The 15,385-nt window shown below is 51.2% G+C and overlaps 1 protein-coding gene across 1 annotated transcript in view; it reads left to right on the plus strand.

Moving 5' to 3' along the window:
• Positions 1-15,385, plus strand: part of macf1b (microtubule actin crosslinking factor 1b) — a 565,261-nt gene that overhangs the window by 173,251 nt on the left and 376,625 nt on the right. The window contains exon 13 of the mRNA XM_085987168.1: positions 5,520-5,746. Within this exon, the coding sequence (XP_085843294.1) occupies positions 5,520-5,746 (227 nt within the window). The remainder of the gene's footprint in view (positions 1-5,519; positions 5,747-15,385) is intronic.

Below are 15,385 nucleotides of genomic sequence, written 5' to 3' on the forward strand. Positions count from 1 at the left end.
GAGCGTGTCAGGAAGGGGCAGAAGGTATGGAGTAAAAGGTAAAGTAATAAAAAGGGCAAAAGCAGGAACTAAGTGTCACAAAACATATTTGAAAGTTCTCTATCTGAATGCACGTAGCATTCGTAACAAAATAGACGAGTTAATGGCACAAATAACTACATATGGGTACGATCTTGTGGCCATTACAGAAACATGGCTGCAGGGTGACAATGCCTGGGAATTAAACATACCAGGTTATTTAATGATCAGGAAGGACAGGCAGGAAGGAAGGGGAGGTGGGGTGGCTATGTTAATAAAGGAAGGAATCACTGTAATACAGAGAAATGATATTGGGTCAAAAGATCAGGATAATGAAACAGTTTGGGTGGAGATAAGGAATAATAAGGGGAAAAAAACACTAGTGGGCGTAGTCTATAGGCCTCCGAACAGTGGCAACTCTGTTGGACGGAGTATCAATCAGGTAATAGTTGAGGCTTGTAATAAGGGAACATCTATAATTATGGGGGATTTTAACTATCATATTAATTGGACAAATCAAATTGGGCAGGGCTGCCTTGAGGATGAGTTCATTGAGTGTATTAGGGATGCGTTTCTTGAGCAGTATGTAACTGAACTGACCAGGGGGCAAGCAACCTTAGATCTGGTCCTGTGTAACGAGACAGGATTAATTAAAAATGTCCTAGTAAAGGATCCCCTTGGAATGAGTGACCATAACATGGTTGAATTCTATATTCAATTAGAGGGTGAGAAGGTTGGATCTCAAACAAGCGTGCTAAGCTTGAATAAAGGAGACTATGAAGCTATGAGAGCGGAATTGAGTAGAGTGGATTGGGAAAATAGATTAAAGGGTAAGACGATACATGATCAGTGGTGTACATTTAAGGAGTTATTTTACAACTTCCAAAAAATATATATTCCACTGAGAAGGAAAGGGTGTAAAAGAAAAGACAGCCATCCGTGGCTAAGTAAAGAAATTAAGGATAGTATTCGACTACAAACAAGGGCGTATAAGGTAGCCAAATCTAGTGGGAGGATAGAGGATTGGGAAAACTTTAAAAGACAGCAAAAAATAACAAAAAGATTGATTAAGAAAGGGAAGATAGATTATGAAAGTAAATTAGCAAAAAATATAAAAACAGATAGTAAGAGTTTTTATAGTTATATAAAAAGAAAAAGGGTGGCTAAAGTAAATGTTGGTCCCTTAGAGGATGAGACCGGGAAATTAATGGTGGGAAATATGGAGATGGCAAAAACACTGAATGAATATTTTACATCAGTCTTTACAGTAGAAGACACTAAGAATATCCCAACACTGGACAAACAGGGGGCTAAAAGGGGGGGAGGAGCTAAACATGATCAAAATCACGAAGGAAGTGGTACTCGGTAAAATAATGGGACTCAAGGCGGATAAATCACCTGGACCTGATGGCTTACATCCTAGGGTCTTGAGGGAAGTGGCGGTAGAGATTGTGGATGCATTGGTAATAATTTTCCAAAACTCCCTGGACTCGGCAAAGGTCCCGGCAGACTGGAAAACTGCGAATGTAATACTGATTTCTAGACAGACCCACCAGGGGCGGAGGCACAGTGGTATACAGTCGGGAAGGAGTGGCCCTGGGAGTCCTCAACATTGACTCCGGATCTCATGAAGTCTCATGGCTTCAGGTCAAGCATGGGCATGGAAACCTCCTGCTGATTACCACCTACCGCCCTCCCTCAGCTGATGAATCAGTACTCCTCCATGTTGAACACCACTTGGAAGAAGCACTGAGAGTAGAAAGGGCACAGAATGTACTCTGGGTGGGGGACTTCAATGCCCATCACCAAGAGTGGCTCGGTAGCACCACGACTAACCGAGCTGGCCGAGTCCTGAAGAACATAGCTGCCAGTCTGGGCCTGTGACAGGTGGTGAGAGAATCAACACAAGGGAAAATCCTACTTGAACTCGTCATCATCAATCTACCTGTCGCAGATGCATCTGTCCATGACAGCATTGGTAGCAGTGACCACCGCACAGTCCTGTGGAGATGAAGTCCCGACTTCACACTGAGGACACCCTCCATCGATCATGTTGTGTGGCACTATCACCGTGCTAAATGGGTTAGATTCAGAACAGATCTAGCAGCTCAAAACTGGGCATCCATGAGGCGCTGTGGGCCATCAGCAGCAACAGAATTGTATTCCACCACAATTTGTAACCTCATGGCCCGGCATATCCCTCACTCTACCATTGCCATCAAGCCAGGGGACCAACCCTGGTTCAATAAGGAGTGTAGAAGAGCATGCCAGGAGCAGCACCAGGCGTACCTAAAAATGAGGTGCCAACCTGGGGAAGCTGCAACACAGGACTACATGCATGCTAAAAAGTGGAAGCAGCATGCTACAGACAAGGATAAGCGATCCCACAATCAACGGATCAGATCAAAGCTCTGCAGTCCTGCCATATCCAGTCGTGAATAGTGGTGGACCATTGAACAACTAACGGGAGGAGGAGGCTCCATGAATATCCCTATCCTGAATAATGGTGGAGCCCAGCACATGATTGCAAAAGACAAGGCTGAAGTGTTTGCAACCAACTTCAGCCAGAAGTGCCGAGTGGCTGATCCATATCGGCCTACTCCTGGGGTGCCCACCCTCACAGAAGTCAGTCTTCAACCAATTCGATTCACCCCACGTGATATCAAGAAATGGCTGAGTGCACTGTATACAGCAAAGGCTATGGGCCCCGACAACATCCCGGCTGTCGTGCTGAAGACTTGTGCTCCAGAACTGGCCGCGCCGCCAGCCAAGCTGTCCCAGTACAGCTACAACACTGGCATCTATCCGACAATGTTGAAACCTGCCCAGGTATGTGCTGTCCACAAAAAGCAGGACAAATCCAATCCGATCAAGTACAGCCACATCAGTCTACTCTCAATCATCAGCAAAGTGATTGAAGGTGTCATCGACAGTGCTATCAAGCGGCACTTACTCACCAATAACCTGCTCACTGATGCCCAGTTTGGGTTCCACCAGGACCACTCGGTTCCCGGCCTGATTACAGCCTTGGTCCAAACAGTGTTCAGTGCCATTCACAGCTCCACAGATAATGAAGCAGTCCATGCCCGCATGCAACAAGACCTGGACGATGTTCAGGCTTGGGCTGATAAGTGGCAGGTAACATTTGTGCCACAGAAGTGCCAGGCAATGACTATCTCCAACAAGCGAGAGTCTAACCACTGCCCCTTGACATTCAACAGCATTACCATTGCCGAATCCCCAACCATCAACATCCTGGGGGGTAACCATTGACCAGAAATTAACTGGACCAGCCACATAAATACTGTGGCAACAAGAGCAGGTCAGAGGCTGGGTATTCTACGGCGAGTGTCTCACCTCCTGACTCCCCAAAGACTTTCCACCATCTACAAGGCACAAGTAAGGAGTGTGATGGAATACTCTCCACTTGCCTGGATGAGTACAGCTCCAACAACACTCAAGAAGCTCCAGGACAAAACAGCCCGCTTGATTGGCACCCCATCCACCACCTTAAACATTCACTCCCTCCACCTCCAGCACTGCAGCAACTCGCCAAGGCTTCTTCGGCAGCACCTCCCAAACCCGCGACCTCTTCCACCTAGAAGGACAAGGGCAGCAGGCGCAGAGGAACACCATCACCTCCAAGTTCCCCTCCAAGTCACACAACATCCTGACTTAGAAGTATATCGGCCGATCCTTCATCGTCGCTGGGTCAAAACCTGGAACTCCCTCCCTAACAGCACTGTGGGAGCACCTTCACCACACGGACTGCAGCGGTTCAAGAAGGCGGCTCACCACCTTCTGAAGGGCAATAAGAGATGGGCAATAAATGCTGGCCTTGCCAGCGACGCCCATCTCCCCACTCCCCCGCCCCCTCCCCATTCCCCCGCCCCCTCTCCCCACTCCTCAACCCTCCCCCTCTCCCCACTCCTCCCCCCTCTCTCCCCACTCCTCCCCCCTCCCCACTCCCTCTCCCCACTCCTCCCCCCTCCCCTCTCCCCACTCCTCCCTCCTCCCCGCCCCCTCACCCCACTCCCCCCGCCCCCTCTCCCTACTCCTCCACCCTCCCCACTCCCCCGCCCCCCTCTCCCCACTCCTCCCCCGCCCCCACATCTCCCGACTCCCCCGCCCCCTCTCCCCACTCATCCCCCCTCCTCACCCCCCTGCCCCCTCTCCCCACTCCTCCCCCCTCCCCACTCCCCCTCTCCCCCCCTCTCCCCACTCCTCCCCCCTCCCCCACCCCACTCCTCCCCCCCACTCCTTCCCCCTCCCCCGCCCCCTCTCCCCACTCCTCCCCCCTCCCCACTCCCCCGCCCCCTCTTCCCACTCCTCCCCCCTCCTCTGCCCCCTCTCCCCACTCCTCCCCCCTCCCCACTCCCCCGCCCCCTCTCCCCACTCCTCCCCAATCCCCCTCTCACCACTCCCCCCGCCCCCTCTCCCTACTCCTCCACCCTCCCCACTCCCCCGCCCCCCTCTCCCCACTCCTCCCCCGCCCCCACATCTCCCCACTCCCCCGCCCCCCTCTCCCCACTCCTCCCCCGCCCCCCTCTCCCCACTCCTCCCCCGCCCCCACATCTCCCGACTCCCCTGCCCCCTCTCTCCACTCCTCCCCCCTCCCCACTCCCCCTCTCCCCACTCCTCCCCTCTCCCCACTCCTCCCCCCTCCCCTACCCCACTCCTCCCCCCCACTCCTTCCCCCTCCCCCGCCCCCTCTCCCCACTCCTCCCCCCTCCCCACTCCCCCGCCCCCTCTTCCCACTCCTCCCCCCTCCTCTGCCCCCTCTCCCCACTCCTCCCCCCTCCCCACTCCCCCGCCCCCTCTCCCCACTCCTCCCCAATCCCCCTCTCACCACTCCCCCCCGCCCCCTCTCCCCACTCCTCCCCAATCCCCCTCTCACCACTCCCCCCCGCCCCTTCTCCCCACCCCCCCCACTCCCCCGCCCCCTCCCCATTCCCCCGCCCCCTCTCCCCACTCCCCTGCCCCCTCTCCCCACTGCCCCTGCCCCCTCTCCCCACTCATCCCGCCCCCTTTCCCCACTGCTCCCTTCTCCCCACACCCCCGCCCCCTCCCACTCCCCCGCCCCCTCTCCCACTCCCCCCGCCCCCTCTCCCTACTCCCCCGCCCCCTCTCCCACCGCCCCCTCTCCCCACTCACCCGCCCCCTCTCCCCACTCCTCCCCCACCCCACTCCTCCCCCCTCCCTCGCCCCCTCTCCCCACTCCCCCCATTCCCCCCACCCCCTCTCCCCCCCTGCCGCCACCCCACTCCTCCCGTCCCCTCACCACTCCCCCGCCCCTTCCCCAATGCCCCCTCCCCACTGCCCCCGACCCTCCCACACTCCCCCCGGCCCCTCTCCCCACACCTCCCGCCCCCTCTCCCAACTCCTCCCACCCTCCTCTCCCAGTTCCAGCTGGCTGTCCCATCTACCAGTGGGACATTTGGCAATATTAAAGGTTTATCCTGAATGAGCACAATTCTTTCTAAGTCTCTTTCTTGTCACAGATGTTCAGGAGAAGATTGATGAATTACTGAAGCTCTGGAACGAGACACAATTTCAGGTCCAGGAGAGGGAGCGTAGACTTGTGGCCACACTTACCCAGGCTGACCGTTTCTCCACGGGCCTCCGCGATCTCACTCGGGCCCTGAGCAGCACACAGCGGACGGTGCAGGATCTGAATGGGCTGTCAGCTGATCCCGATGTCCTCCAGCACCGGCTCAACACCATCCAGGTCAGTATTGATGGTGGGGACCTACAGAGCATGCAACTTTCCACAATTGCCAGGTGAGATTTGGAGATGTAAACCCAAGAACAATAAAATAATAGAATCTTATAACATCATCTCTCTGGGCGAGCTCTCCCCTCAGTCCCCATTCCCCCATCGCCCCCCGTGCTCTCTCTCTGGGCGAACTCTCCCCTCAGCCCCATTCCCCCATCGCCCCCCGTGCTCTCTCTCTGGGCGAACTCTCCCCTCAGTCCCCACTCCCCCATCGCCCCCCGTGCTCTCTCTCTGGGCGAGCTCTCCCCTCAGTCCCCATTCCCCCATCGCCCCCCGTGCTCTCTCTCTGGGCGAACTCTCCCCTCAGTCCCATTCCCCCATCGCCCCCCGTGCTCTCTCTCTGGGCGAACTTTCCCCTCAGTCCCATTCCCCCATCGCCCCCCGTGCTCTCTCTCTGGGCGAACTCTCCCCTCAGTCCCATTCCCCCATCGCCCCCCGTGCTCTCTCTCTGGGTGAACTCTCCCCATTCCCCCATCGCCCCCTCGTGCTCTCTCTCTGGGCGAACTCTCCCCTCAGCCCCCATTCCCCCATCGCCCCTCCGTGCTCTCTCTCTGGGTGAACTCTCCCCTCAGTCCCCATTCCCCCATCGCCCCCCCGTGCTCTCTCTCTGGGCGAACTCTCCCCTCAGTCCCCATTCCCCCATCGCCCCCCGTGTTCTCTCTCTGGGCGAGCTCTCCCCATACCCCCATCGCCCCCTCCTGCTCTCTCTCTGGGCGAACTCTCCCCTCAGTCCCCATTCCCCCATCGCCCCCCTGCTCTCTCTCTGGGTGAACTCTCCCCATTCCCCCATCGCCCCCCGTGCTCTCTCTCTGGGTGAACTCTCCCCTCAGCCCCCATTCCCCCATCGCCCCTCCGTGCTCTCTCTCTGGGTGAACTCTCCCCTCAGTCCCCATTCCCCCATCGCCCCCCCGTGCTCTCTCTCTGGGCGAACTCTCCCCTCAGTCCCCATTCCCCCATCGCCCCCCGTGTTCTCTCTCTGGGCGAGCTCTCCCCTCAGTCAGACAGGAAGCAAAGAGTTGGAATAAACGGGTCTTTTTCCAAGTGGCAGGCAATGACTAGTGGGATATCGCAGGGATCGGTGCTAGGACCCCAGTTATTCACAATATATATGAATGATCTAGACGAGGGAACTAGATGTAATATCTACAAGTTTGCAGACGACACACAGCTGGGTGGGCGCGTGTGCTGCGAGGAGGATACCGAGAAACTCCAGTATGATTTGGACAGGTTGCGTGATTGGGCAGATGCATGGCAGATGCAACATAACGTGGATAAATGCGAGGCTATCCACTTTAGAACATAAGAATATAAGAAATAGGAGCAGGAGTAGGCCAATCGGCCCCTCGAGCCTGCTCCGCCATTCAGTAAGATCATGGCTGATCTGATCCTAACTGCCAATCCACTATCACAGAACCATCTCCTGCATCTAACAGAATTAGACACACGAAATAGGAGCAGGATCAGGCTACACGGCCCCTGGGCCCGCTCCGCTACCCACAGGGCCATGACCGATCCGAACCTAGACTCATGTCCAAATTCCTGTCCGCTCCCCGTAACCCTTAATTCCCTTTACTTCTAGGAAACTGTCTATTTCTGTTTTAAATTTATGTAATGATGTAGCTTCTACAGTTTTTTGGGGCAGCATATTCCATGGACCTACCACCCTGAGTGAAGTAGTTCCTCCTCATCTCAGTTTTGAAAGAGCAGCCACTTATTCTAAGACTATGCCCCCTAGTTCTAGTTTCACCCATCATCGGGAACATCTTCCCCGCATCCACCCGATCCAACCCCTTCACAATCTTATATTCTTATGTTCTTATTGAATGGCGGAGCAGGCTCGAGGGGCCGATTGGCCTACTCCTGCTCCTATTTCTTATGTTCTTATGTTCTAAAGTGGATAACCTCGCATTTATCCACATTATACTGCATCTGCACGTAGCATTCATAACAAAATAGATGAGTTAATGGCACAAATAACTACATATGGGTATGATATTGTGGCCATTACAGAAACATGGCTGCAGGGTGACAATGCCTGGGAATTAAACATACCAGGTTATTTAACGATCAGGAAGGACAGGCAGGAAGGAAGGGGAGGTGGGGTGGCTATGTTAATAAAGGAAGGAATCACTGTAATACAGAGAAATGATATTGGGTCAAAAGATCAGGACAATGAAACAGTTTGGGTGGAGGTAAGGAATAATAAGGGGAAAAAAACACTAGTGGGCATAGTCTATAGGCCTCCGAACTGTGGCAACTCTGTTGGACGGAGTATCAATCAGGAAATAGTTGAGGCTTGTAATAAGGGAACATCTATAATTATGGGGGATTTTAACTATCATATTAATTGGACAAATCAAATTGGGCAGGGCTGCCTTGAGGATGAGTTCATTGAGTGTATTAGGGATGCGTTTCTTGAGCAGCATGTAACTGAACTGACCAGGGGGCAAGCAACCTTAGATCTGGTCCTGTGTAACGAGATAGGATTAATTTAAAATGTCCTAGTAAAGGATCCCCTTGGAATGAGTGACCATAACATGGTTGAATTCCATATTCAATTAGAGGGTGAGAAGGTTGGATCTCAAACAAGCGTGCTAAGCTTGAATAAAGGAGACTATGAAGGTATGAGAGCGGAATTGAGTAGAGTGGATTGGGAAAATAGATTAAAGGGTAAGACGATACATGATCAGTGGTGTACATTTAAGGAGTTATTTTACAACTTCCAAAAAATATATATTCCACTGAGAAGAAAAGGGTGTAAAAGAAAAGACAGCCATCCGTGGCTAAGTAAAGAAATTAAGGATAGTATTCGACTACAAACAAGGGCATATAAGGTAGCCAAATCTAGTGGGAGGATAGAGGATTGGGAAAACTTTAAAAGACAGCAAAAAATAACAAAAAGATTGATTAAGAAAGGGAAGATAGATTATGAAAGTAAATTAGCAAAAAATATAAAAACAGATAGTAAGAGTTTTTATAGTTATATAAAAAGAAAAAGGGTGGCTAAAGTAAATGTTGGTCCCTTAGAGGATGAGACCGGGAAATTAATGGTGGGAAATATGGAGATGGCAAAAACACTGAATGAATATTTTACATCAGTCTTTACAGTAGAAGACACTAAGAATATCCCAACACTGGACAAACAGGGGGCTAAAAGGGGGGGAGGAGCTAAACACGATCAAAATCACGAAGGAAGTGGTACTCGGTAAAATAATGGGACTCAAGGCGGATAAATCACCTGGACCTGATGGCTTACATCCTAGGGTCTGGAGGGAAGTGGCGGTAGGGATTGTGGATGCATTGGTAATAATTTTCCAAAACTCCCTGGACTCGGCAATGGTCCCGGCAGACTGGAAAACTGCTGATGTAACACCCTTATTTAAAAAGGGCAGTAGACAGAAGGCTGGAAACTATAGACCGGTTAGCCTAACATCTGTGGTAGGTAAAATTTTGGAGTCCATTATTAAGGAGACAGTAACAGGACATTTGGATAATCATAATTTAATAGGACAAAGTCAGCATGGTTTTATGAAGGGGAAGTCATGTTTGACAAATTTGCTGGAGTTCTTTGAGGAAGTAACATATAGGGTGGATAAAGGGGAACCAGTGGACGTAGTGTATTTAGACTTCCAAAAGGCATTTGACAAGGTGCCACACAAAAGATTATTGCTTAAGATAAAAAATCACGGGATTGGGGGTAATATTCTGGCATGGATAGAGGATTGGCTATCTAACAGAAGGCAGAGAGTTGGGATAAATGGTTCGTTCTCAGATTGGCAACCAGTAACTAGTGGTGTTCCACAGGGGTCAGTGCTGGGTCCCCAACTCTTTACAATCTATATTAACGATTTGGAGGAGGGGACCGAGTGTAACATATCAAAGTTTGCAGATGATACAAAGATGGGACGGAAAGTAGTGAGTGAGGAGGACATAAAAAACCTTCAAGGGGACATAGACAGGCTAAGTAAGTGGGCAGAGATTTGGCAGATGGAATACAATACTGGAAAGTGTGAGGTTATGCACTTTGGCAGGAAAAATCGTAGAGCAAGTTATTATCTTAATGGCAAGAAACTGGAAAGTACTGAAGTACAAAGGGATCTGGGGGTCCTGGTGCACGAAACTCAAAAGGTTAGTATGCAGGTGCAGCAAGTGATTAAGAAGGCCAATGGAATGTTGGCTTTCATTGCTAGGGGGATAGAATATAAAAATAGTGAGGTATTGCTTCAGTTGCACAAGGTATTGATGAGACCGCACCTGGAATACTGCATACAGTTTTGGTGTCCATACTTAAGGAAGGACATACTTGCTCTCGAGTCAGTACAAAGAAGGTTCACTCGGTTAATCCCGGGGATGAGGGGATGGACATATGAGGAGAGGTTGAGTAGATTGGGACTCTACTCATTGGAGTTCAGAAGAATGAGAGGCGGCAAAAACAGGAAGGCAGATTATTATCTCAACAGCAATAGATTGGGAGAAGGGGAAGTGCAACGAGACCTGGGTGTCCTTGTGCACCAGTCGCTGTAGGTAAGCATGCAGGTGCAGCAGGCGGTTAAGAAGGCAAATGGTATGTTGGCCTTCATAGCAATAGGATTCGAGTACAGGAGCAAGGACATCTTGCTGCAGTTGCACAGGGCCTTGGTGAGACCACATCTTGAGTATTGTGTGCAGTTTTGATCGCCTTATCTGAGGAAGAATGTTCTTGCCATGGAGGAAGTGCAGCGAAGATTCACCACACTGATACCTGGGATGGCAGGAATGACGTATGAGGAGAGATTGGGTCGATTGGGCTTATACGCGCTGGAGTTTAGAAGAATGAGAGGGGCTCTCATTGAAACTTATTAAATTCTAGCAGGACTAGAGAGATTAGATGCAGGAAGGATGTTCCCGATGGCGAGGGAGTCCAGAACCAGGGGTCACAGTCTAAGGATAAGGGGTAAGCCATTTAGGACTGAGATGAGGAGGAATTTCTTCAGCCAGAGAGTGGTGAACCTGTGGAATTCTCTACCACAGAAGGCAGTTGCGGCCAATTAATTAAATATATTCAAGAAGGAGTTGGATATATTTCTTAAGGCTAAAGGGATCAAGGGATATGGGGAGAAAGCAGGGACAGGGTACTGAATTTGGATGATCATCCATGATCTCATTAAATGGCGGAGCAGGCTCGAGGGGCTGAATGGCCTACTCCTGCTCCTATCTTCTATGTTTCTATGTTTCAGTCCCAGTCTCTCTCTCTCTCTCCCCATTCCCCCATCGCCACCTGTGCTCTGTCTCTGGGCGAGCTCTGCCCTCAGTCCCCATTCCCCCATCGCCCCCCGTGCTCTCTCTCTGGGCGAACTTTCCCCTCAGTCCCCATTCCCCCATCGCCCCCCGTGCTCTCTCTCTGGGCGAACTTTCCCCTCAGTCCCCATTCCCCCATCGCCCCCCGTGCTCTCTCTCTGGGCGAACTTTCCCCTCAGTCCCCACTCCCCCATCGCCCCCCGTGCTCTCTCTCTGGGCGAACTCTCCCCTCAGTCCCCATTCCCCCATCGCCCCCCGTGCTCTCTCTCTGGGCGAACTCTCCCCTCAGTCCCCATCCCCCCATCGCCCCCCGTGCTCTCTCTCTGGGTGAACTCTCCCCTCAGTCCCCATTCCCCCATCGCCCCCCGTGCTCTCTCTCTGGGTGAACTCTCCCCTCAGTCCGCATTCCCCCATCACCCCCCGTGCTCTCTCTCTGGGCGAACTCTCCCCTCAGTCCCCATTCCTCCATAGCCCCCCGTGCTCTCTCTCTGGGCGAGCTCTCCCCTCAGTCCCCATTCCCCCATCGCCCCCCCGTGCTCTCTGGGCGAACTCTGCCTTGAGTCCCATTAGAATCATAGAATCATAGAAAGTTACAGCACGGAAGGAGGCCATTCGGCCCATCGTGTCCGCGCCGGCCAACAAAGAGCTCTCCAGCCTAATCCCACTTCCCCGCTCTTGGTCCGTAGCCCTGCAGGTTACAGCATCCCAAGTGCACATCCAAGTACTTTTTAAATGTGGTTAGGATTCCTGTCTCTACCACCCTTTCAGGCAGCGAGTTCCAGACCCCCACAACCCTCTGGGTGAAGAAATTTCCCATAAAATCCCCTCTAAACCTTCCCCCAATTACTTTAAATCTGTGCCCCCTGGTTTTTGACCCCTCTGCTAAGGGAAATAGGTCCTTTCTATCCACTTGATCTAGGCCCCTCATAATTTTATACACCTCAATAAGGTCTCCCCTCAGCCTCCTCTGTTCCAAGGAAAACAGACCCAGCCTATCCAGTCTTTCCTGATAGCTAAGATTCTCTACTCCCAGCAACATCCTTGTAAATCTCCTCTGTACCCTCTCTAGTGCAATCACATCTTTCCTGTAATGTGGTGACCAGAACTGCACGCAATACTCTAGCCGAGGCCTAACTAGTGTTTTATACAGTTGAAGCATAATCCCCCTGCTCTTGTATTCTATGCCACGGCTAATAAAGGCAATCATTCCGTATGCCTTCTTAACCACCTTATCTACCTGGCCTGCTACCTTCAGGGATCTGTGGACATGCACTCCAAGGTCCCTTTGTTCCTCTACACTACTCAGTGTCCTACCATTGAATGTGTATTCCCTTTCCTTGTTAGTCCTTCCCAAACGCATTATCTCACACTTCTCCGGATTGAATTCCATTTGTCACTGTTCTGCCCACCTGACCAATATCTTCCTGCATTCTACAGCTTCCTTCTTCAGTATCAACCACACAGCCAATTTAATATCATCAGCAAATTTCTTAATCATACCCACTATATTCAAGTCTAGATCGTTGACATATACCACAAAAAGCAAGGGACCCAGTACTGAGCCCTGCGGAACCCCACTGGAAACAGCCTTCCAGTCACAAAAACACCCATCAACCATAACCCTCTGCTTCCTGTCTCCGAGCCAGTTTTGAATCCAACTTGACACTTTGCCCTTGATCCCATGGGCTTTTAACTTCGTGACCAGTCTGCCATGTGGAACCTTATCAAAAGCCTTGCTAAAGTCCATATTGTTACGTCCGTGTATAATAAGAAACGGACTGCAGAGAACGGTACAATAGGTGTTTACTCAACGTGGCTCAAACTGCAATTGAACTGTACAGATTACTACTCCGCGTTATATACAGGTGTGGTCACTGCCGGTACTACAGTATACATGAGCTGTAAAAAGTAGTTCCCCCCTTAAAGGTACATACATTACAATTCCTCCCCTTTTAGATTAACAGTACCATAACACTCATTTAACAATTAAATATCAAACTAATTACAATTAACACTTTTAACATGCAACATTAGCTGAAAATTGTCTTTATAAATTCAGTCTTTGGCGAGGCTTCCTGATCCTTTCTGGATAGCGCCTTTCCCGAGTGTCTTGCTCTTGGTGCGGAGGCGATTCTGGCCCCCTGTCGTCGGTTGGGTCATCAGCTTCCGATGCTACTGTTCCTGGGGTAGATGCGACCTGTCCGTCGGGTTCATCACCAGGTACATAGGGGCGAGGCATGGGGTTGACTTGTTCCTGTGACTCTAGGATCTGGTCAGCATGGCGTCTCACGATGCTCTCCCCAACGTCCACTGTGTACATTAGTGGGCCCTGCCGTGTGCATATCGTTCCTGGCTGCCATTTTTCTGTTCGGTAGTCGCGGGCCAAGACTGGTTGCCCTACATTGAAGCTCCTTGTTGGCTTCTCATGGATGTGCTGGAATTGCTTACTCTCAACATCTCTTCATACGTTTGGTCTGAGCAAATCCAGGCGAGATCTTAACCTTCGGTTAAAGAACATCATGGCTGGGGCCTGGTTGGTGACTGCATGTGTCGCATTCCGGTAGGCGAACAGGAAATTGTCCACCTTGTGCTGCAGCGGAATGTTGTCATTGTACATCGCCTTTATTGCCTTCTTAAAGGTTTGTACGAACCTCTCAGCCAATCCATTTGTGGCTGGATGATACGGGGCGGATGTGTAATGCCTTACCCCATTCTTTTTCAAGAACCTCCGGAACTCTTCGGACACAAACTGTGGTCCGTTGTCGGAGCAAATCTGTTCTGGCAAGCCATTCCTGGCAAAAATGGTCCGTAGGACTGCAATAGTTTTCTCCGTGGTGGTGGAGGACATTTTGATGAACTCAGGCCATTTCGAGTGCGCATCCATGGCTATTAAAAACATTGAGTCCATGAATGGACCAGCAAAATCAATATGCACCCGTTGCCATGGAGATGAGGGCCACTCCCATGGGTGTAGAGGGGCCTGTGGTGGTGCATTTTGGACTTTCTGGCATCCTGAGCAGCTCTTGGTCAGGTCCTCGATTTGTTTATCGATTCCCGGCCACCACACATAAGCCCTGGCTAGGCTTTTCATTTTTACCCCTCCCAGATGACCCTCATGAAGCTCATTGAGCACTCTATCCCTTAACTTGGGTGGAATTACCACTCGGGATCCACACATCAAGGTCCCCAGGCACACTGACAGCTGTTCTCTCCTTGTCGAGAATGCTGGCGAGTCGCTATGTGCTGGCCATCCCTTCACCGTCAAATCATATAGCCGAGACAGTGTCGGGTCATTTTGGATTTCCTTTTCGATACAAGCGTTAGTTACCGGTACGTATTCAACTATAGTCGAAGGAATATTTCGACAGGATCCACTGCTGGTGCTTCCTCCGCAGTAGGCAGTGGCAGACGTGATAGCCCATCAGCATTTCCATGCTGTTTCGTGCCCTCATATTCAATCTCATAGTGGTGCGCCCCTAGAAAAAAAGTGACCATCTTTGTAGTCGTTGCGCAGTCATCACCGGAACGCCCTTCTTCGGATTAAAAATGGAGACAAGAGGCTGGTGATCAGTCAGCAAGTGAATTTCTGCCCGTGCAGACAGTGATTGAACTTTTTCACTCCCCACACTAGGCTGAGTGCCTCCCTGTCAATTTGGGCGTAGTTACGCTCGGCTGAGGTTAGTGATCATGACGCAAAGGCTATTGGCCTCGCTGAGCCGTCCGAGAATTTGTGCGACAGCACCGCTCCAATGCCGTAGGGTGACGCATCACATGCCAACCGAATTGGTAATGCTGGGTTGTAATGGGCCAATACCTCTTTCGATGTGATTAGTGTTTTGCTCTTCTGGAAAGCTCGTCTACATTCGTCATTCCACTTCCATGGCACCCCAGTTTGCAGTAGGGTGTTCAGTGAGTGTAGTATTGTAGACAAATTTGGCAAGAACTTATGGTAGTAGTTTACCAGCCCGAGGAACGACCTCAGTTGTGACACATTTTCCGGTGCTGGAGCCTTGACTACTGCCTCAATCTTCTCTGGGGTCTTATGTAACCCCTCTTTATCGATAACGTGGCCACAATACGAGATCTGTTTTCTAAAAAACTCGCATTTGGGGCGGTTAGCTCGGAGCCCATATTCCTGCCATCTAGTGAGCACCTGCTCCAGGTTGGCAAGGTGATCACTGTCATTTTCGCCCGTGACCAGGATGTCGTCCAAATAACACTGGGTCCCTGGGATCCCTTGCAGGACTTGTTCCATTGCCCTCTGCCAAATAGCCGGAGCTGATGCTAGCCCGAATACCAGCCGATTGTATTGGT

The sequence above is a fragment of the Somniosus microcephalus genome, chromosome 5, assembly GCF_052327205.1.
Source record: "Somniosus microcephalus isolate GS21.2 chromosome 5, FLI_Smic_1.0, whole genome shotgun sequence".
NCBI lineage: Eukaryota > Metazoa > Chordata > Chondrichthyes > Squaliformes > Somniosidae > Somniosus > Somniosus microcephalus.